We start from the raw sequence: 23995 nt of genomic DNA on the forward strand, positions 1-23995 counted from the left end.
TAGATTTGTTTTGGGAGGTACGTACAGGGTTAGTGCACACACAGTGACTAACTGCTCTGAACTGCATTAAACCTGCTTGGAGCACAAGATGTAGATGGTGAAAGGAAAAATCGGTAAAAATCTGCAACACTACATGTCATTTTAAAAATACTGATGTACATGGAAACATATCGAATGTAAACAGAAATATGGGACAAAACATTTTGACTAAATTTCACTGTTCTTATTTCCACTAATTACATACATACAGGAAAGCAAAAAGATATTTCACTTTAAAGTCGCATAAACTGGAAGCTCTTTACTTTTGAAAGTCACACAGTCTCTCTGCAACAATTTATCTTAAGTGTTAGATTTAGGAAGGATTCCTTTGCTAAAAACCAACATGGAGCAATTGGTATACATAAAAGTGAATAAAATTAAGGCACAGCAATCAAAATATTTTTACTTTATATAATGGAAGTTTCTCCTATATCTAACACTGCACAAGGTATCTTGCACAATGAAAAGATAAGCAGAAGTCCCTTACACTGCCTCGCTTTGCCAGAGAATCACCGTAGTCTGCTGGCAAAGTCCGCTTGCTGGACTTTTTCTGCTCATGTTCAACTGCATCTTCAATTATAGGCTCAAGCCTCATCTGGACAAACACCAAAGATTTGGATCAATTTCTTTTCATTATACAGTGAGGAAAGATCTAAAAGCCTTTTAAAAACTTCTGAAATCTTTAGAAAACTCTACAGAACTCACTGGTGTTTAAATAAAATGAAAATGCAAAAACCTATTGAGGCTCTGGCCTTATATTACATAATCTACAAAAAAAAAACACCACAGTTTGAAGCTCAAACTTAGCAGATAATTAAATTCTAGATTCCCCCTCCCCTTTTTTTAAAGGCTTTTCAGCTGCAAGGTTTTTAGATCTGTACCAAAAGACTTGCTCTAGGATTCAATGCAGTCACTCATATAGCGTTCATTCTTAGAGTGTGTTAATACAAGCATCTATAATCTAAATGAGGTTTACTAAACAGAATCTTTAAATTTAACGTTGCTGTCCATTGGACAAGTTTGTCAAATACAGAGCCTATCTTTGTGTAAAACTACTTCTTCCCCAACCCTTCCAAGACTGCATCTATATATTTTCTCCTCAGCAAGCAGATACAATTCTTTTTTGTTACCTCTGTGAGAATTGTGGTGTCATACGAAGGCTGATACTTTTCTTTTTCGTGTGCAGTTCGTTTTTCCATCTTTTCTCTGTCTGTTTTCTGTTTCCTGTCTGCTCCTTTTGGCTAAAAATGAACAGTTACATGAACAAGAAAGCAGGTGGAAAACAGCTTTATAACTGAAATCTGATCTCAGAAGTCAAGCAGCAACATAAAGACGTCTCCCATCTTTATGAGAGCTTCTGAGAGACTTATTAAGTATCTGTTTTCTACTGTTACCTTAAAAACTTTAATTTGACAGCTGGCTGAATGCAGATGGTCTGTATATTCTCCATTTTCTGTCTGTTTAAACGTGTCAACCTGAATCCTAAAAGGAACTCCTTTCTCTCCTCCGTGTTTACGAGGGGTAAATTCAGTGCTGATACAATGTACCTGAAAAAATAAGCACACAGATAAGACCCTCAAAAGTGTCCTATACATGAATTTCATTAGGTGTTACCAACACCAAGTACATTTTTAAGGACAAGTAACATGACCCAGCCTATCTGAGGACCAAGCTGCATGACTATCTCTTTTTTTTCTGCCCATTTGCAAATGAAGCCAAAAACATTATACTTGAGTTGGCAGGGAAGAAGGGAAACAAGTGTGTGACTGAAATCTCTCCAAAAACCAGAAGGCATTATAGATTCTTATTAAATGAGAAATTGTAAGCTGTCACATTGGATCTTAAGAAAAATGTATGCGCATGACAACTGTATCTACCATGAATATAACAAAAACTTTTCAACATACTATTGTCAAATACGTTATACCTACAGTAAATTTGAGTTACTTGTAATAAATGCTACTAAAACTACGGAAGGTCCTTGACTGGAAGAGTTTTTCATCTCACGTGAACACAGGGTATTTTCAAATATGCCCAACTTCCAGTAAAAGTCAACAGACTTTTAACCAGTATATAATTGCCTCAAATGCTTTTGAAACTACATCAGCCTAAAGACTGCATTTATCAGCTAGAAATAACCCTAAAAGATACCTAATGAGAAAATCAGTGCAACAGAAAGAGTAGTAATGAATCTCACTGGACAGCGCTCCTGATTTTTTGGTTGCTTCTGGAACATTAAACAAGTTAAACACCATGGACAGTAGCATACCTTGCGCTGCCAGATACCATGTGCAGTACTATTCTGCTTTCTATGGCCTTCCACAACAGAGAACCACAGACTAGAAACTGAAGCATAGCCAGAGCAGCTATGTCCTAATTGCCATGCTGCAATTATACTTGCATAATAAGAACCAATTTACCTCACACTTCTTCACAAAACACTATGTTTTAGTAATTGTGTAATTGTCACTATGTTTTAGTAATCGTGTAATTGTCACCAGAAAAAATGTCTTTGATTGCACCAGATCAAAGTTAATTTAGTGACAATGCTGAATTTAACCTATGGCAGCCTCAGTAAGAAAAATTGCTATCTCAAACTTTATACTATTTCTCCATAATAAAAACAAGTCTGATAAAAAGTAGGCTAAAAATTTGAATGCAAAACTGAACATTCTAAGCAAATTCCAAGGAAAGCACCTTCAATTGTCCTGAATATCAAATCAAAAAGTAAATAGCAAAAATCCTACTACGAGGAAGCCGACTGATACAAGAAACTTGTCTGAATGTTTAAAGACCTTATTTGTAGCACATTGACATTTTGTATCCTCAAGCCAAGCTTCTGCTGAAGCTCATCAATAGAACCGTGGGTCTCCCAACTAAAATAATTTATTAGTGACAGTTATTTAGGATAAGTGAATTTTAATACTCCATATAACTAAATATTTTAACCATGAAATCTTTCTTCAAAAAGCTTTTTGAAAACTTTTTGTTTTTAAAAGCTGCTTTTATAAGATCAAATTAAGTTGAAAAACCTAACCAGGAACCCTTATAGATTAGTCGCTATGAACCTGTGTTTCTTAAAAAGCTGATATTTAATGACTATCTCACAAATAAGAAACAAGAAACTCACATACACAAATATGCAACTTATGCAAATATACTATTGTTTGTGACCTGAAAGGCACCAAACACAGACATCCAGTCAAGTAAAGTTTCAAACCTGAATAAAAGCAGATGTACATTTTGTTGGATCCCACAAAAATTCAACTGCATTGAGCTGGCTTGGATTTGTCTTGATATCAATGACTCCAACAGACATTGGAATATCTGTATTAAAATAAGTAGTATATATTTTTAAATGATAATATTCCAAGAAAATACTAGAAATACATGCTATTACAAGGCTACCATGAGCATATGTGGGTAAGGGAGAAAATGTGGGCTTTGCCAGCTTAACCATAAACAGTTTCTCAGGACTGATCTGAAGAATCTTAGTAGACTTAACATACAAAGTGCTCAACATTTGGGAGCGTGTTTTGATTCCCCTCCTCCCCTGCCAGCCTGCCCACCCACCCACCTACAGCTTACGCACCAAAAACTATAAAGTTATGCAAAATAAAGAAACCATGTTGGAGCCATTTCCACAGTCTGCTTTTATCTGTGTTCTCCTAATTACTGTAATATTTAGGAATCAAAATTACAAAGAGTGCTAAATGTATAAAGTTGCAGAATTGCAATCTTACCTCTGCAACACTTAAAGGTTTTAAAAGAATGTGAAAGTGGTAAGAACATTTTTGTTTGAAATACATTAAGAGAAAGTGGCACACGGAAAACTGGTCTGCATTTTTTTCATCAGTGTTAGCAGAAATATGACCACGTTCAATTTAAATGTGGGTATTTAATCTAATATAACTCCAACAGATAGAAACAATTATACCTAAGTCAAGAAGTCTGTCCCCAGGGCGGTTCCATTTCCATCCTTCTAGCTGCTGATGCTCTGTATATTGCAACCTTCTATCATGGAACACAACTCTTATAGTACTCTAATGAAGAAGAAAACAATCATTGGATGAGCCACAACATTACTATGTGTTTAGAAACAGCCTGAAGATAGACCACTAAAGCACTCTGAAACAGCCATACTGCTGACAAATAGGTATTAACAACAACAACAAAACAGTTGACAACTATCAGTATCCCAAAGTATTCTAGAATACAGAAATAAAACTGAACAGCAGGAAAACCTGGTAAAAGTGCAAAAAGAAATTTACATCTTATTGCATATTCTAAGGGTCACTATAAGTTATGCGCAGCAAACAGAGCAACACTGACAGCACAGTATCAATTCTGTATACTACATACACTTGTTATAGAAAACTTGTTTAGAAAGCAAAAGCCTTCATTTATTCTGAAAAGGGGTGAATACAGTTTGACCATTTTTTAATGGGAAATTTTGTGAAATACTGTAGAAAGTTTTAAGAAATTAATAAAAAAATCTTCCTAGTACTTATAAACATATTTACAATAAATCTTACTTTAGTTAATAGCAAGGAATAATAAACAACTTCCAAACTATTTGAACTATTCTACCTAAAATATTCATTTAAAGATACTAGGATTTGATTAACTTTAATCAGCTAGAAGCAATTATCCAGCAATACCTATTTTTGTGACCAGTTCTGCTACAACTGTGCTCTTAACCATATTAAAGAAATTTCTATTTTGCTATATAAACGCAAATACAAAGCAATTTGTTGCACAGAAGAAAAAAATATATATTGTATTTATGAATTAATACTGAATGAACAAAACAGACAATTTTTTTAAAGTCTTTTCTTTCATTTCTACAGTCGTATTAATAGTGGACAAAAGTGGTAAAAACAAAACCAAACGTACAACTTTTAAATGAAGTGCCTCTTCAAGATACATTACATTTCCTTAGTTTTATTTTAAAGGTAACAGAAAGCGCATATGCATACACACAAACACACCACCCCTTTTTCACTGCACTGTTTGACAGCTATGAAGCTTCAAAGTATCTGGAGCCACTTTCACCAGCATGAAATGTCTTCTTTGTTCAAGTTCTGAGATTCCAGTATTTAAGTTTCCTAAATGGAAGTTTTTTTTCTGATGCAGCACCACAACATCTTGCTGTAAGAAAGTTTCCTTTTTTCAACTCTTACATTGCTTTGTCCTATTCTACCTACCAAATGATTCATAACCAATATATGAAGCTATCATACGGCAGCAGAGAGATTCTCCAAAGCTATATGGAAATAGCACCTAAGGGGGCAAAATATGCAGCAGGCTTATTACATCGAGTCAAAATGCCAGGCTGTAAAGTTTTAATTGCAGAGTTCACAAATCCCAATTTTATGCTTGTGCTTAAAACTTCTTGAAATTATCCCTGAACAAGCATCCCACAGACAAGTAAGAGCAAGGCATAGGACTACACAAGCCAGCCAAATTTCACCGATGATACACACCAAAGCTGACAGGTAAAGACTCAGTCTCCCCCAGACACACCATTCTGATGTAATTTTGCAGTACCATTGTCAAAGTAACTTTATTGAAAAGATGTTTCCTTCTTCCCCCAATAAAAAACACGAATAAGATTTTTTTTTTGGAAAATCTGATAAAAGTTATCAGATGCTTAAGAGAAAGATCCAATCCCCCCAGTAATTATTTTAATAATTTGTACCACGAATTGGACATTTTTCACTGTACCTCATTCTTATACTTTGTGCAGTACCTCCAATTCACAGTATCCTTCTAATAATATTAAAGCATAAGGAAAGAAATATGGATTAAGTACAGGAGTTCAGCTACAGGACAAACTGTTCATTGAGCAGCAGAATTAGACAGGTCCATGGAGTTCCTATGAATTAATCTCCTATGTGTCAATATCTCACTGTTCCAAAAACCACAGGTTGGGCTACGTGCATTTTCCATGACATCTATTAATAAACATGCTCACTACACTTCCTCTTCTTTCTGAGTTACCCTGTAGCTTCCTTCCACACCTCCTAATGAAATGGAAAAAGAGATGGCTCAGAAGACATTGGATACACATCTACAGACAAGTAGGTATCAAGCCTAACATGGAAAAAAAAAAAAAGCTGACTTCAGTACACACAAGCACTCTATGCACTGGATTTTTTTCTTTTAATATTACTGGTCAACAGTCACTCAACAAGTAGCTAGTGTTGGCAGAAAAAAAACCACAATCATAAAATATATAGCCTCTGTATTGGATTTATCTAACCTAACTTCAGATATATATGAGTTCAACACTGTTACCACAGTCTTTCTTTTACTGCTCAGAAACACACAGGTACATTTAGTGGAGATGCATCTCACCTTAAAGCAGATCAGACTGCACACTGCACAAAGGCTAAATGAAGTGACTAGCTCACCTTCAGTTATCTAAAGATACATGAAATGAACTCATTCATAAAAGGGGAAATGCATACATATATAATCTTTTAATTTGTAGTAAATCTGAAACCAAAACCCAACAAAACTAAGCACTAGGATCTACTGTGCCTACTTTCATTGGTCAGATCAGCTAGTCCATCTCCCTCCATGAGTCAGTGTACAATAAAAGGTTAAATACTACTCTCTACATATGCAATCAGTAGAGGTTTGTTAGTAACACTATCTAGAGAACTTCTCACCTTCACCAGTTTTCCATTGATTTCTGGTATGTCTCCAGCTTTCCGATTATCTAGCATCCGTATTTCGTAGGACTGACCTATAAAGAAAAAAAATTTTGTATGAATGGAACAGTCAGATCACAAAGCCATTTTGTGTTTAATGCACACAAATTAGCCTCTGGTTCATACATGGTACACAAGAATAACAGTACCTGAAACTTCACACCTGAATTTGAACCTGAAGGTTCACTTCACAGCACAGGAATTGGTGCAACAACAATTTTTTTTTTGATTCACGTAAAACTACAGATACTTCCAAAGCTTAAGTATTTCATTTCAAGTGCAGGTACTTTTTTTCTGGTGCATTTCTGTTTTTTTTTTTCCCCAGAAAAAAGTTCACCATAAAAGCTGAATTCTGTTATTTTTGAAATTTATGAAAGGCAACATACCAAGAACCACTGCCTAGTCTTCTGAAACAATGCTGAATGCAAGAAATGAGTTTTTATAACTCTTCATACAAAACATACTGCTCTCCCATGTTTAATTTTGTCCATGTACCTGTTACCTTTGTATGATCTTTGGGCTTCGCATGATTTCAGAAATAAGCATTTAAAAGAGCTTGTTACCAATTATTTCATATGAGTGAACCCATTCTTCTAGTCAATATGACAAACTGTTGTGTTCAAAACAGAGAAGGCTAAAATATACCGTAACTACAGCAACTTTTTCTTCCAATGTGCGCAGCACATATTCATTTGCAAAATCATGCTTCCCTTAGTAAAGTACAGGATAAAATAATACTTCAAGAGATTCACTGAGATCACTTGCAGTACATGCGTTGCCTTCTGTATTACCCTCCAAACAGTCTTCACATTCTATTATTTCCTGCACTTAAAAGATATTTATTGGCCTGCCCTACAAGAATCAGCTGTTTTTCCTCTGTGAATAAGCAAATGATTTCTTCAACTCCTTTCACAGTTCCATCAATTGATGTTACCTTCAACTACGAAGTAGGGGGTTTTGGTTTTGCTGTAACACATTTAGCCTATTTATGTACATACACTATATACCTGCAGGCTTTTTTTTACCCCAGCAACATTTGAATATTAGTAACATAAATCTATATAAAAATTAAATGTACCTAGTGCAGCTGAGCAAAGCAACAGATTATTTCAACTCCTATATTTATACGGACTTTTTTTCCTGTTATCAAGATTTATTCAATTACCAGTGTTATTTTATTCACATGGAAATATAACACATGCAAGTCCATCTGAGTGTATACACAGCATTTGGATTTTTTAAATTCAGAACTACTAATAAAATTCCTGCAAAACTTTCTCTGTTCTCCTCCACCACTGTTTTGAAAGGGTGAAAAAGAAAAACTATCCGGATCACTTGCACTACAAGTGTTGCTCACCTTTTTTTTTGTAACATTTTAGGTACAAAATAGCATTAAAAGAGAAGATTTGATGAAGGCAATAATCAAGGAATATGAGAGACTCAAAAATGCAAAAATGGCATTAGTGAGTTTTTGAGACAAAGGGAAAGATACATTCCATTCTCGAGTTTTGGACACGTAGCTGCTTTGAAAGTATGAAAAGCAGTACAGCACTACTCATTTCAATGCTGAGCACTCTGCTCTTTCCTCAAAAGCAGTCACAGGAACAATGCAACATAGGGCGCTAGGAAGTTTAACTGCCGAAGTTTAACACTGGAACTGTGGTAGTACCCTCTTTCACAAAAATAACATCATCACAGAATAGTTAAGGTTGGAAGAGACCTCTGGAGGTCATCTGGTCCAACCTTTCTGTTCAAGCAGGGACACCTAGAGCTGGCTGCCCAGGACCAAGTCCAAACAACTTTTAAATTACCTCCATAGATGGGGACTCTATAACCTCTCTGGGCGACCTGTGCCAGTGCCCCGTTATCCACAATATAAAGAGGAGCATCCCAACGTTCAAAGGAAACCTGTGTTTCGGTTTGTGCCCACTGCCTCTTGTCCTGTCACTGGCCAGAACTGAAAAGAAACCGGCTTCATCATCTTTGCACCCTCCCTTGTCGCATCTGTACATAAGACTCCCCCCAAGCCTTCTCTTCTCCCAGCTCCCTTGGCTTTTCTTCATCAGAGAGCTGCTCCAGTCCCTCCATCATCTTTGTGACCCTTCTCTGGACTCTTTCCAGTATGTACATGTCTCTCTTGCACAGGGGAGCCCAGAAAAGGACAAAGAACTTCCAGTTTGGCCTCACCCATGCTGAGTAGAGGGGAAGGATCACCTCCGATGACCTGCTGACAATACTTTGCCTAATGCAGACCAGGACACCATTTGCCGCCTTTGCTACAAGAACACCTTGCTGGCTCTTTTTCAGTTTGGTGCCTGCCAGGCCCCCCCCGAGTCCTTTTCTGTCAAGCTGCTTTCCAGTTGGGTGGCCCCCAGCATGTACTGGTGCATGAGGTTGTTCCCCCCCCGCCAGGTGCAGGACTTGACACTTGTGCTTGCTGAACTATCAAAGGTTGCTGTCAGCCTGTTTTTCCAGCCTGACAAGATGCCTCTGGATGGCAGCATGATCTTCTGGTGTATCAGCCACTCCTCCCGGTTTGTGTCACCTGAAAACTCACTAAGGGTGAACTCTGCCCCAGCATCCAAGTCATTAATGAAGATGTTAAACAGGAATGGACCCAATATTGGCCATGTCTTCTATTTCCACGTCTTATGTCATCAGGGCCCCTGTCCTTCACTGTTTTCTCTAGTCTTCCTTTTGCCACATACATACATACAGTAGCTCTTCTCGTTGCCTTTGACATTACTGCCCAGACTGAATTCCAGCTGGTATTTAGCTTTCCTCAACTTCATCCCCGCATGCTCAGACAGTGTCTCTGTATTCCTCCTAGGTTACCCGTTCCTGTTCCCACCTGCTGTGTACTTCCTTTTTATGTTTGAGTTTGGCCAGGAGCATCTTGTTCATCCATGCAGACCTCCTGGCATTTTTACTTGACTTCCTGCATGTTGGGATTGACTGCTCTTGAGGTGGGAAGCAATGACCCTTGCACAGTAACCAGCTTTCTTGACCCCCCATTTCCTCCAAGGCCTTATCCCATGGAACTCTACCAAGAAGATCCTTGAAGAGGCCCAAGTCTGCTCTCCTGAAGTCCAGTGATGTGATCTTGCTTCCTACCCTGCTCCTCTCAGGATCCTGAACTCCACCATCACAGGGTCAATACAGCCGAGGTTGCCTTCAACCTTCGCATCCTCAACAAGCCCTTCATTATTGTGAGTATGAGCTCTTAGCCGAGCACTAATTAAACCTCACTAGCTTCTCTGTCATTTGCATCAGTAAGTTGTTATTGATGTTCTCCAGGAACCTCCTCGATTGTTATGCCCTGCTGTGCCCTCAAGCAGAAAGATACCAGGCTGGTTGAAGTCCCTGATGAGGATCAAGGCCTGTGAATGTAAGGCTACTTCTGGCTGCTACACAGGGCCTCATCTACTTGTTCTTCCTGGTCAGGTGGCCTGTAGCAGGCACTCACTACAATGTCTGGTGTTTAATCCTTATCCATAAACTCTCAGGTGGCTCATCATCTGTCCCCAGTCTTCAGGCATTCCAGTTATTCCTCCCCATAAATGGAAACAGCATCTTCTCACCTCCCTGCCCCGTCTTTCCTAAAAAGTGTGTATCATTGCATTGCAAGCCATCCTACCCTGTCTCTGTGATCCCAACAAGATCATTGCCCTAAAATTGCACAAAGACTTCTAATTCATCACATCTGCTCCCCATGCTGCATGCATTATTGCCCATGCACTTCAGAAAGGCATCCTACCACGCCAATTTTCCAGAAGGGGGTTGGGGTTTCCCCATAACTGTGCTTTGTAAACATTTCCTTTCTCCATGCATATACTGGAGGTGACTCTGTTTATGCCAGCCTTGTTTTGTTGATTTTTTTTTGTTCTCTTTTAGTCACATCACTCCAGGCCCTTTGCTCATCAACACTGTCCATCACTCCCTCACAGAGCTGCTTGTAACTTTCCCTCTCCCATCATTCCTAGCTAGAGTGCTCCTTACCTACACACTTCCCCTTTAACAGCAATTCTCTTCCATGCCACTCCTGCTCTTTGAGGATACACACATCTAGCAGAACAGCAGCCAGCTTAGAATACTGACCTAACACCTACAAAACACATTCTCCACGGACTTATTTAACAGATGTTAGTTCATAAGAACCTTGCATACCCCTGAGCAACCATAATCACTCCAAGATCTGAACTTCTAGAATCAACTTTAACTGAAAACCTAATCACTTAAAATATTCTATTAGCTATTCCAATTAAAATACTTACTGACAGAGGGTAAAATCAGAGCTTACCTAAGTATTCCGTTAGGAAATGTCTTAGCTTAACAGACAGGGCAAACATTCCCTTTGCCTCTGGAATTCCCGATCAGAATATGCTAAGACAACTGCTGATGAAGTTGAAGAGGCTATCACGTCTCTATGGTACTCCCCCTACTCACAATCCTCTTGAAAATGATTTAAGCAAGAGACTGTCTGATAACGGGGCTGAACTAGAAACCAGAAAAATGAAGTGACCGGGATTAAAATCACTCCTTTTCTAGATGATTTAATCCAACTTATTACACTGACATCTGTATCAGTATAACTTGTAGTAGTGTAAACTACAAAATATGACCAGAACTATTTAGATCCCTATTTTAAACTGACTTCAGTGTGAAAGATATCATCTCTCAAAACTATCCCATGATTAATATTTTAGTACGTAGGGTTTGTACTAACAGCTGAGAGAGAAATTGTTAGGAAAAAAAAAAACATCTAGGCAGCAGAAGTATTTGTCTTTCCATCTGAAGTACTAGCACAAAAGAGAAGTTGGACAAGTGTTTGTTTCCAAATTTATTTTGAAAAAGGATATACCGATGCCTTTACTTTTTAACATCACGAAAAGTTACCTAGGACACTGAAAAACAGCAAAAGAACTTTGCAAAATAAACCTTTATATTAGAAGAGATTTTCAAGGCCTGATGAAACAATTACAGTTATTTCAGACAGCGCTACTTAAATAGCAAGCTCTTCTCAGAAGCCAGATAACACCTTTTTTTTAAAAAAACAAACAAAAAAGATTCATCAGCTTGCCATCTTGTGCTGGTTCCGCAGCAGGCTGAGCTGACCTTGAAGCTTTGTGTTTGGTCAGGGAGGCTGGATCCTGACACTGAAAGAACCAAAGTATATCTCTACAGATACAAAACTTTCAAGTTTTGTAAATAGTGCAAAGCATCTTGCTGGTCCAGCATAGTGCTGCAATTGCACTGTTTTTTCCTAAATGGAGGACGCAGGGTACAAGAAGTGATAAAAAATAAGGTAAAACTGACTAAGCAAATTGCTGAACTATACGATCGTAAGGTTTGCAAGAAACTATTAACAGCCTAACAAACTTACAATGCTCTCATTAGGAGACAAGTCAAGTAATGTTTAAAGCATATTTAGATGGATTAGCTGCTACAAGATGAAGCGCTTGGCAACTTTATTCCCATGGAAAGCTCACAATGATTCCTTGTCACCATCAAATTACATACAATCCAGCCCTCACAGATTTAAGGGGCCCAGTACACAGTTCAACATTTTCAAGCACTAGTAATGCATCATCAGACATTCACACTACAAGTAGTAACATTTCAACTTGAGCAAAAAGGCTGTATTATCAAAAATACACAGGTAAAATACACACATTCTATAATCTAGTTAAGCAATTAAGTTAAGTATCTCACCAAAACTAGTGAAAATTCACCACTACATATTTTAACCTGTCCTCTTAAACTGCACAATAAAGCTGTACACTGCTCAGAGAACTACACAAGAACTAAAATGATTAATTGTAGCGAAACGTGACAGGATAGGAGGTATACATTTTGTATGAAAAATAAAAATAAATAATAATAATAACAATAATAATAATAAAACTGTGCTGCAGAACCATGCCTTCTAATTATAGTGCTGTCTATTAAGAGATTTTTGGGTCCAAGTACACAAAGAAAAGAAAAAGCAAAACCAAAAACATAGAAACAGTGAACCTACAGCATTAGAGCTGGGGTAGGTAGGGAAGAGTGTACAGAGCCCATCAGTATAGTCTATAAAATGTGAAAAAAATGTGAAATGAATCAGAGTTGAGTTCAGAATACTAGCTGACTCAACTTAGGACTTCAATGCCATTTCCAGAGGTCAGAGAGGTATTATCACATAGCAATGGCTACATTCAGATTATTTTGTTCAGCAGTCAGGGCCATCTGTAGAAGAAACATTTTTCATGCAAGTCAGCCACAGGCTATGAGGGAAAAAAAAAAGAGCAAGACTCACATGAGATATTTATCTGCTTAATTCTGATAAATGTATACAGACAAAAGTGTAATACACATGAACTGCAAAGGTAACCAAAAAGGTAGCTGCACTTGCATTTGTTTCAAACATGAGATTGTTCTGGGCAGGCATATACAGCTAAGCTGAGAGAGATCACAATGGCCTCTGTTACGCAAAACGTTTTGCTTAGGAACTGACATTTGAGCATTTACTATGACTTTTGAAGGCGTTTGAGCAGAAAAAACATCAGAAAAACACGATATGCAAATGTCATCCAATTACTTTGCTATTATTATTTAAGTTTAAACAGGAATGCAAAATTGGTTTTGTATTTTAAGCAATTATTACCACCTGAAGTTGTGTTGTCTTACCTATGTTTGAGAAGTTGTATACTCCTAAAAATAAGTTATGTTTGTTTGATTTTATCGGGGGGCTGGGGAGTAGAGGATGGAGCAGGGAAGACACAGAACAGAAAAAAATGAAACAGCCTATATGAACAGAATAATGATAACTATAGCTATGAACGTGCCACATGGACAAAACAAGATGAGTAAACAAGATATCCAAACTCACTTTTTTCAAGATATGAAACAAATCTAGTTTTAAGATTTGTATCATAAGCTGCTTTCACTGTAGCTATTCCTGCAACATATGCATACCAACCTTGATTCAAGTATGTAAGAGTTTCATCATATAATTTTACTGCCGGAGATGTCGCAGCACACATAACATACTGGAAGGGTGGATGTTTGGTCTCATTTTCTGGAGGAAGGCTGGAATCCTCCTGTTTGAAAATAGGCAGTGCCAAAACATCACTGAAAAGAAAAAAAAGATAATTCTGTAAGACCATTGGCCCTGCTTTGCCTGAAGTTTAAAAAAAAGACTTACCTTTTTCTAACAATGTTTTGGGTTAGAATACATAAACAATGCTCTACGATCCAAGTAGACAATAAATACAGTTGTGCTTAGCCTCTGAAAATTTTATCTTTAGTTCCTGTCTCCACCGTAAAAAAGTTTATTTCTAACTTTTCACCTGTCTGTACATGCAAGCTTGCCTGATGTACGCGTAGCTGAGAGCAATGCATGTACTTTCTCCTTTGAAATAATATTTTCCCTTAAGTAAATTATACTGAAAATCCTTCTCCCTATTTTGTATAATTTTATTTAATGTATGAATTCTGTTGACACTGAATATTTTTTCAATCTTAGTTGTTATTAGATTTTACCATACTGAGAATAATTAAGCAGCAGATTCATAAAACGTAAGTTACAGAAAGCATACACCAAAATTTGCTTCAGTTATTGCAGAAAACGAGACTGGCAAAACTTTCAATCTGCAGTTTCTGAAGTAAAAAGAGCATTCCAGGCTGCTGTTTTGTTTTCCTTGTAAACAGTAAAATATCAAAAATAAAACCTCAGAGATTAGTGCGTTCTACTCCATGATACTGTTCTAGCACTGAATTTTTTTTCTAGCACTGAATGATGAAATTCGTATATGCAGCTCCATGAAACCTTCTCTGAAGATTAGTTTCTAAACTGAAGTAAGATTTCTCAGGCAACCTCAGCTGTTCAGTTTTTAATCTAAACGTACTTTTTCTGTTTATTTCCTTTCCATTTATCACAGTCAGAGATGTAATATATTTTGCAAAAGAATTCTAAATGTCTTATCTGTATTATGCTATTATTTACTCTTTGTACCGTAAAGTTTTTGAAGTAAAATTATTTCTTGCCGTAACTCATTTCTGTGAGAGCTTGTTTTATAGGAAGGGAATTCTGTAATCGCTCTCGATTTTCAACTCATATCTGGAGACTCAGAAAGTATCAGTATAATAATCACTTTTTAAGAAGTGAAATTCCAGCCAATACATTTGTGTCAAAGAAGACCATAGTATAGTCTTGGTCTTAATAAATATGAAGTATTAGGAGTGCAGCTGGGGCACCCCAACATTTCTTTCAGAGCACATGCCACACGCAGCGAGGTAAAGCCCAGCCACATCATACACCACTACCCTGGGACCTGGAAGAAGCTACACTGACCTGAAAGAGGAAACACTTCTGAAAGGTGAACAAGTCTAAGAAGTTTGCCTATATCTTGTACAGGCTTCATGGTCTCTCCCAAAAGTAATAACTAGAATTAAACAAGAAAAAAAAAAAAAAAAGACATCCTCATGGGTTCCTTTCCACTAGGAGGGAACCACAGGAAATGCTACAAACAAGCATGAAGGCAGGAAGCTGTCCCAAAAGCACAGGACTCCTGCAGGACCATACCATAGTTACTGGTGATGCCAGGTTCCCAGACTGGAACCCCAAAGATGCTGTATTTCTTAACTAGCAATAAAGGAGGATAAGAAACACCCATATAAGAGAACTCTCCTATATGTATACAAAGAGTATAATGTATAAAAGAAAATAATCTGTTTATGTAGACAAAAGCAGCCACACATACAGAGGTAGGACAGAAAACTTCACAGATCGGTGGACTACTACTTGAGGATGACTGAGAAGAACCACCCAGGTGCTTCACGCCTTCTTGCCAGTCAGAAGGGCAGCCCAACACAAGAGGGAGCACTGCAACAGGCCATTCCTCCTCAGAGAGAAGTCGTGTCCCAAGACTTGGGACAGCCTTAGGAGGCTTTGCCTGTGACACACTTCAGCACACAGAACACTGGTTGATGTTTTTATGAAGAGGAACTTTATCACTGAAAGAACATGGCAACAATTACAATGTTTAAAATACACACAGAAGAGTAGAAGTGCAACAAAGCAGATATGCAAAGCATGTCACCAAATGAATAACCCTTAGTTCTTCACTAATTTCTGCAGTACTTGCTTTCACATAACATGCAAAATTAAAACTCTCATCTATTTATGAAAAATATCTTTCAAGCCTTCATTTTCCACCTATGGTTTACAGACAAAAATACATCTGGTCTATCTGTCTATCTTAAAATGTGTGTACTGGTTAATGAACTAGTTAAATTAACAGATAAGGCACTTGAAGCCAACAAAAAAAGACAAATTTAGCCAGCTTTAAACCTGCTTTGTCTAATACACACAAAGTGGTAATGACTAACTGCTACTGCAGAGGAAAGAACATACCCAGCTCCTCAACCCTACAATTTAGCTGTAGAGAGCACAATGCACATTCTTAAAAGCCACTATTCCAAAAAAAAATGCTCTAGAAGGCAAATATAAGAATGCACAAGGCAAATATAAGAATCTTCATAGATTTTCCCACATAAAACCACATATTTTTCTGATAAAAGAAACAGTCTTCTAGGTACCAGTACATTCCAAATAAAAAGAGGAACCACTGCAATTCAAAACTATTTCTTAGAAATCTTTAATTGAACTTCATTTAATTAACATTTAAGGTTCGTTCATGCAAAGAATGGCATGGCAGTGTCACTTAAATGTGTTCCCATCTGAAAACAGATAAAACCTGCAGGCAATTAAAGAGAGTCAATAAGGTATTCATAAAGTATTTCAAATTGAGGTTTTAAATACCCAGGAGCCTATGATTCACCAGTGCAGGGTTTTTTGGGCAAAACCAGCACAACGAATTCCTGCTGCATAGGCTGCACCCTCCCCACCCTTTCCCTTCAAAATATTCTGCAGGGCTTTTATGTAGGGACCTCTGTCAGTTCATAGCACAGCCCAACACAACCGAGGCTAGTAGAAACCAGGTGATAAAAATCTTGGTGTGGAGAACCCCCCGTCCTATCCAGTGTGACTTGAGGGCAGGCACAATGGATTAAGTCCATTTCCCTCCTCATGCTTAGTAACAGGAGCAATGAAATCAGCTAATGTCTATGCTAACCTGGGAAATCATCATAAGCATGCAGCACTGAGAAACACTAGAAGACAAACTGCATGGCTCCCAGCTCTTGAAGGCCAAAAAACACTGCTGGTTATCCTTATGGTAACTCACATAGGGACCATCTAAATTTCACTATGACAAATGTTTTCTACAACAAGAATTCATTGCACACTTGAAGAATTGATGCCAAGCATACTCACAATTCAGAGTAGGAAACCACGTGAAAGCATTATTTCCTCCTAGAGGAATGAGAAATTATTCCCCCCAAAACAGAAACAATCTTCATTACACAGCAAAAGTATGCTGTAAAACACATCTGCAACACCCAGTTTTAACTATCTGTGCTACAGAAGTACTTAAGTGAAACTTTACCATAGAAGAAGAGTAGCAGGAAGGCATACAAGAGGAAGCAAGGTGCAGGTTACAACTTGAACCCCAGCATCCAGTTAGATGGAGCACATGTGTTAAGCTATCCTATTTTAAATAGCCTACATGAACAAAGTACAGAAAGACAACAAAAATTACGAGTTAACTCCTTCCCATGTTTGTGAAATGTCTTCTTCAACCACAAGATCACCCTTCTTCCAAATTCAAACCCCTCTTCCAAATTCAAACCCCTCTTCCAAATTCAAACCCCTCTTCAGAGCACTTTCTCTGAAGCATTACGAAAAGAACCTGCCTCCTGATAACATGGTCATAAAATAAATGAAGAACCTCCTGTCCTTACAAAAACAGGAACTGGTATGTCATCAAAATTCAAAGTGACACTCCATCAATCTTTGCCTTATCTGCCCTTCTGAGTTGTATACTTCTGGGTGTGAGAGTACTCAACCATCCAAGAAAACGCAGGTCTTCTGAACTTTAAACCATGGTTTACAAGGGCAAATACCTTGGGAAAAATGCTTCTTAAACAGGATTTGAATTGGAGTTAGGATTTGGAGTTATGCTCTACACTGTTAAGGTGTCAGAACAAGCAATAAGAAAACGTAAAGAGCTGATACTTCCTAACACTTTCCCTGGGTCCGCATAAGCAAGCTCAACATGAGATGAGACCACCAGAAGGAGCTGCTGGCAAACAACCTTCTCTGAAGTAATGCAAGATGAACGAGAAAACAGGTGTAAATGTAATGCCGAGCCTGGGAATCCCACAAACCATCCTAATGGGAACTGGTTAAAGGCCTCAATTTATGGCACACCTGGCAAAAGAAAAACACACACACACCAAAATCCCCCTGCCAAAACCTCCATACTCCTGCTCTTGACAGGACCGATGAAAAGGCTTAAGAATAGCATTTACTTACAGTCACAAATCCCTGGTTCTCCATCCACTCCTCCAACACAGGGAGGTCAGGCAACTGCAGTATAGGGATTGCTAAGCGGGAATAATCCACAAAGCCTAAGTGATGGTAAACCTGCTGCCCTGCTCTCCATCCTACATCATGAGAGGTGTACACAGAATACAGCTATGCAAATCTTTTCCTTGACCTTTGGAAATGTATTCACGCATCTATCTGGGGAGGGGGATCAATGCTAGTGATGTACAACATGAGGTTTACCTTTCAACATGGCCACCGATCCATGTGCAACCATAAGTGTTTTATGCGTGGTAAGAAACGCAGGAGGTTTGGGGATTTTCCTTTTCCACAAACGCCTATTTCGTGACAGGTATTTACGTACTTGTGTCTGCACACACAATCTGGCTCCAAATCCAACCAGCACATGGAATTTTATTTTACAGAGTCCACAGGTCAGTAAAACTTACTTTTTCTACAGTGGAATACATTAAAGTAGACAAGAACAGCACAAAGGAAGCTTTTAAATTTACTACGCAGAAATACTGCTTACGTTTGAGAAAAACAAAAGCCCTTTTCAAGTTACCTTAAGTTCTCCTTTTAAAAAAGGAATATATAACTCGTGGCAGAGTCTCAGAAGAGTGGGTGGTGTGAAGGAAAGCAAAAACAGTCATCCTGTCAGAAAATAACAGCAGCCACAAGGAAAACAGGGCCTGAATGACATACCTCCGTTTCTTTCTTTTTTGCACAATGACAATACATTAAAGACAGTAACTGTCGTGACCCAGTCTTGTTAAACATAAGTCAAGAAAAGGATGTCAGGGACCCCAAAACTGTGAGATGAAGACAATACCTTCTCTTCTTCACTTGACAGCAAAACTAAGAGCTGTAAGACAACAGTTCCCTGAATGCTGGGCAGGCAGCCTTAACAGTTGCTTTAGCTTCACCTTTGGAGGAGAGCTGATGCACAAAGTTGCCTTACCACTGAAGCCCATCAGCAGCTCTCCGCAGCACAGTGAGACAAGAAGACCAACTGCAGTAGGGTTTCCTTCTTTCCAGCCAAAGCCACGGCCGGCTCAATTCTCCAAAGACACGCCAAGTTTTCAGAGGAAACAGTAAAGTCAAACAGACCTGACTCCAAAAATGGAGGACTGTCTGTATTTTAAAACGTATTGACCTTTTGTATGAGAGTTATCTTCTTTTATTTCACTTAATAAGCTTTGGTTTTTAATCCAAAAATATATACCAGAATAGCTACTCCTGAAAATAATCAGCTTCCCCAAGGACAGGCCTTAATTTCAACACTAGAAATACCACTGGAACTGCAAGCACTTAAAGAAAGCCATATACTAAGCTTCCAAATTGTACATAAAAATTAATTCACAAATACTAAGGTACTTGTCCTCATATGAACATTCGTTTAATTTAATTTAAATTAATTCATTGATGAAATAATTAATTATACAAAATATGGAATTTTGCTAGAGAAAAGGCAAGTAGCTCCTCAAAGTTACCTTGTCAGTGAAACAGCTTGCATTTTTAATAGCTCATACAAAGATGAGTGGTCCCAAAAAGCACATAATTCTTGCTGCATTATGAAGATACTGTCTTCTGAACATTATGCCAGATCTGTAAGAGATCACTGTCAGAGTCCTAATTCTATGCATCAGCATCATTATCAACCTGAGTTAACAGCAATATTCAAAACTCACTGTGGTTAAAGTGCCATAGTTTTATATAGGTACTGTTTCTTTTTTTTTTTTGGGGGGGGGGGGGATACTTGATACATCTGACAATAACTATTATCATTTGCACTGGAATTCCTGTTTACAGGCAGTTTCTCATTGCCTGAAAAGATGTTAAAAGAGAAAGCAGAAAAACTGGGTTTCAAGATTGTAAAGAAATGCTGAGCACTATTTAAAGATGAATCTTCAGAGGAATTCGGTCTAGTCAGCTTCCTTTACAGAAATCTGTACTCATTACTGATCAATGGACGTGAGCAGTTTTCTCAGTATGGAAAAACACAGGAATAACATCAAATATTCTACCTCAGGGCACAGCTGTCAACTCAATGAAACATCAACTACATTACATACACCCTAAATACGTTAAGGGGTCATATGCAAGTGCTCCTTAAAAAATGATGGGCCATATAGCTATGGGACCTCTCTCAGTATTCTTAGGAAAACACTTTTCTATAACATTTTGGCAAGGAAGCGACAAGTAATTAGATTCCACTGGCACACAGAACAGTAGCAGAGTAATATCTTCACTCTCCATGTTATGCCACTCCTCTTAGTTTTCCAGCCTGCCATCACTACCAAGCAAACAGGCCATGATTTCCCTTAAGTAGAACTCAATACAGCACATAAAATAACTAATACACTTGCTGAAATCACTTTGAGTCCAGCAAACACTAATTGCAATCAATTAGGTCACCCCTTTAACTATGTGTTCAAAGATTAAAGTTGCCATGTTAGTACATGTTCCCAAAACACTTTCATGTGCCTTGTCAAAAATTCAAAGTGTGCAACATCAAGTTTAATGCCAACTTACAGCTTTGCTTATCCAACATTACTTTTTGTGAGCTACTTCTAAGTGCTGGAACTCTTCTTGTGGTAATGCAAAGCATCCAAATGGGAAAGTACAATCAACTAAAATAATAATAATAAAAAAGCTTAGGACTGCTGCCCACTATGAAAAGTATGATACAAACAACCTATACAACAACAACAAAGACTAAAATGTTCAAAGTTTCAAGAAATTGAACAGTGTGCATCACTGGGGGGAGAAATGCAGTCTACAAACAGAAAGGGAAGTCTTTAATAAGCCTTCCCATTCAAAACTAAGAATTTCTACTCTAAAACATCCTAGAAAGAACCGGACCATGGTAAAAAATAAAGCATGCTTCTCAAACACAAGAGTATGAATTATCAAATACTGTTTGCATGAGGAAAAGATAAACCAGAAACCAAATGTTCAAAACATCCGGGCACCTGCCATGCAGCCTGCAAAACCCAACATACCGCTTTATAGGATGAACGTTCACTTGACAAAGAGAGAAATAGGACAGAAGTAAAATAATAGTCCAGAATAGCTGAATACAAAATCATGAATATCCTCGCTAAAAGAGATAAATCACTTCGTTCTCTGAATTGACAAATTCTCAAGGGTATTTTCAATTAAAAATATGCACATATATATATATGTGTATATATATATATATAAATAAAGCAGGCCTACTGAGTTCAAAATCCCAAAAGCTAGGAAAATAGTCCTCACTTCTGTTCAAATGAAACCCCGATTTATAACTTAAAACAAGCATCTTGCAGTTACAGCACTTCACCTGAGAAGCATTTCCTTAAAATACAGATGCTAGCTGCAACTCATGGTGGCCTTCAAGTTTCAGGAAATCCTGAGAGAAAACACACCTTCCATATGGCCAAGAAAACTATCAACTGCCAGCATTTTACGTGTCTCTACTAGAGACTAAGCAACCACTAAACACTGAGCAACTGTCAAAAGACCATAGACTAAGACGCTTCCCAAAAATCAGAAATCTCAGAAGTCTCAAAAGTAGTTTCCCTCTTTGCGCTAAGAAGTCACTTAAGAATCTAAATGCTTTGCCTGTAACTGAAATAAAATGTACTTATTTCTAAGTACAGTTTTATCTTAACTTTGAAAAAGCACACCCAAAGACTATTTAAACACTTTTACTGCAAAAGCTGGAAAACAACCAAGAGGTGAAGAAACTGCCAAGGTGATTAAGAACAGAAAGAGCTACATGGCAGGAAAAGGGGGAGGAAAAAAAAAAAAAAGAGGCCACTAAAGACCTATACATAAATATGGAGAGTGAAGAAAACACAATCGTATCACTACCTATTAACAAGCACAGCGATTGAAATAACGTTTTTAAGACATCTGAGAGAAAACGTCTACTATTTGTTATGAACTGAATTGTGTTTGCTAGATGCAGGAGGACAATTTTCTAGCACAGGAGGTCCAGGCGGGCAGGTACAGGTAGGAGGGATGCCGTATGCAGGCGGCAGGCAGGCTGACAGCACACCGGGGAAGCCCCGGCAGAGGCCCTGGGCTGCAGAAGGAGCACGCTGGAGCCTCCCTCCGCCACGTGCCCGTTCCCCGGGGAGCGAAAAATAAAACAAAAGTTAAAAAAATACAGAATTAGGGAGGGAATCGGAAGGGCCGCCACAGGGCGGGCTAGGCCGGGGGGGGTGGCGCCGCACCCCACCCCTCCCTTGCCGTACCTCATGCTGTAGGCGCCAGCTCCCAGCTCCTGCCCGATGCCGGAGAGGCTGGCGTCGAAGTCGTGCACCAGCCCGGACTCGATCGCCTCGTCCATCTTCAGCACCCACGCCATCTTCCACCGCCCCGCAGGAGGGGCCGGACGGGGAGGGGCCGCCGGGGCACGGCGGGAGAGGGAAGGGAAAAGAAGGGACACGGAGAGGAAAGGGGAGACCCGCAACTGGCAGGGGCAGCGCGGGGGGACCGGGCTCAGCCCCTGGGGGGCCCCATCAGCATCCCCGGAGGGGCTGGGGGGCCGCCGGCCGCCGCCGCCGCTTCTTCTTCCTCCTCCTCCTCCTCCTCCGCCTCGCCGCTGCTCGCCGCCGCCGCTTCGGCCGCCGCTCGAGCCCCGAGCCAGCTGAGCGGCGCCTTGCGCCGCATCATTCAGCGGGCAGGGAGAAGGAGGCGGCGACGGCGGGGAGGACCCCGCTTTGCTGCTGCTGCCGCCGCCGCCCGACCGGGAACGCCTGCCCCCGGGCCGCCCCCTTCCTCCGCCTCACGCTACGCCCGCCGCTCACGACAACATGGCAGCCACCGCCGCCAAAGAACGGCCTCAGCTCCCCTCCGCCCGGCACCGCCCACTGACCGGCTCTCGGCCAATCGGAAGAGGGAGGAGAGGGGAGAAGGGCGGCGCAGCCAACCCTAGGGGAGGTTTTGCGAGGAGGGGGGACCTCGGATGCGAAGCCCCGCCCTCCGTGCTGCGTGGGGAGAGGCACGCCGGGAGAGTGTTGGCGGAAGCGGAAAGGGGAGCGGGCAGGAAGTAGCGACAGGGCGGCCGTTAGCCTGAGGGGCTGGCTTCGCCCACTGCGGTCTGTGAGGCTGTTAGTGCAGTATTTGCAACGTGCTCACTGCCAGGCGTTTGTTTTCTGTTACCCTCGGGCCTTTGACTTGTTTCTTGGCCCGTATCCTTGGACTTAAGTCCCGTTTGTAGGTTTTCAGATGCATTAAGAGGCTGTTTTCCCTCCTTTAACAGGCTGAAACAAGTTAAAGGCTGGTGTGTTCAAGTAGCATTGAATTTCCCTTTCTGCAATATGAATTTATTTTGTAAAAATAAAATATCTTGATTTTATGCTGCTTTTCTAATTGATTATTTTATAGTTTCCAAGGAAAGAATCCTAGGGACAGCTAAGCTATTAATAAATAATTACAATTATATTGCCTAGCAGTTGGAGAATACAAGGAGGGATGCAAGGAAGAACAGGACAGGCTAGTGGGTTATATTTTAATCATGTTCCCTCTGATCCTAAAATACTTGGTCCAATGAAGGGTGATAATAGGGTGAATAACCCATAACTTTAGGTAAAGAAAGATCCTCTACAAAAAAAAAAATATTTTAATCATTCAGAGGATTGTTTAAATAATTTTATGAGACATTTCATTCAAATGATTCACCTAGCAAGCAAAGTATAGAAAAGTTTTGAGACTATAAATTATATTTTGATCACGTAGGAACATGCTGCAAATAAAATTGCATTTTTTTTCCAAAGCTACAAGACAGGAAGGCCCTAATTTCACTATCAATAAA

The 23995-nt window shown here is 39.3% G+C and overlaps 1 protein-coding gene across 7 annotated transcripts in view; it reads right to left on the reverse strand.

Annotated features, from left to right (window-relative positions):
• The window catches only part of UBP1 (upstream binding protein 1), a 53370-nt gene that overhangs the window by 15578 nt on the left and 13797 nt on the right, over positions 1-23995 (reverse strand). For 3 of the 7 annotated variants that reach the window (XM_080580108.1, XM_080580107.1, XM_080580106.1), the window contains exons 1-8: positions 22434-23035; positions 13720-13871; positions 6717-6793; positions 3977-4082; positions 3260-3366; positions 1434-1586; positions 1170-1280; positions 527-634 (exon numbers count right to left, since the gene is read on the reverse strand). In XM_080580108.1, the coding sequence (XP_080436234.1) occupies positions 527-634; positions 1170-1280; positions 1434-1586; positions 3260-3366; positions 3977-4082; positions 6717-6793; positions 13720-13871; positions 22434-22546 (927 nt within the window). In that variant the 5' untranslated portion in view covers positions 22547-23035. Of the gene's footprint in view, positions 1-526; positions 635-1169; positions 1281-1433; positions 1587-3259; positions 3367-3976; positions 4083-6716; positions 6794-13719; positions 13872-22433; positions 23036-23995 lie in introns of those variants that run through there. The other 4 variants (XM_080580110.1, XM_080580109.1, XM_080580105.1 and 1 more) reach the window with 3 other exon arrangements.

Source organism: Anser brachyrhynchus, assembly GCF_964034855.1.
Source record: "Anser brachyrhynchus genome assembly, chromosome: 2".
Lineage (NCBI taxonomy): Eukaryota > Metazoa > Chordata > Aves > Anseriformes > Anatidae > Anser > Anser brachyrhynchus.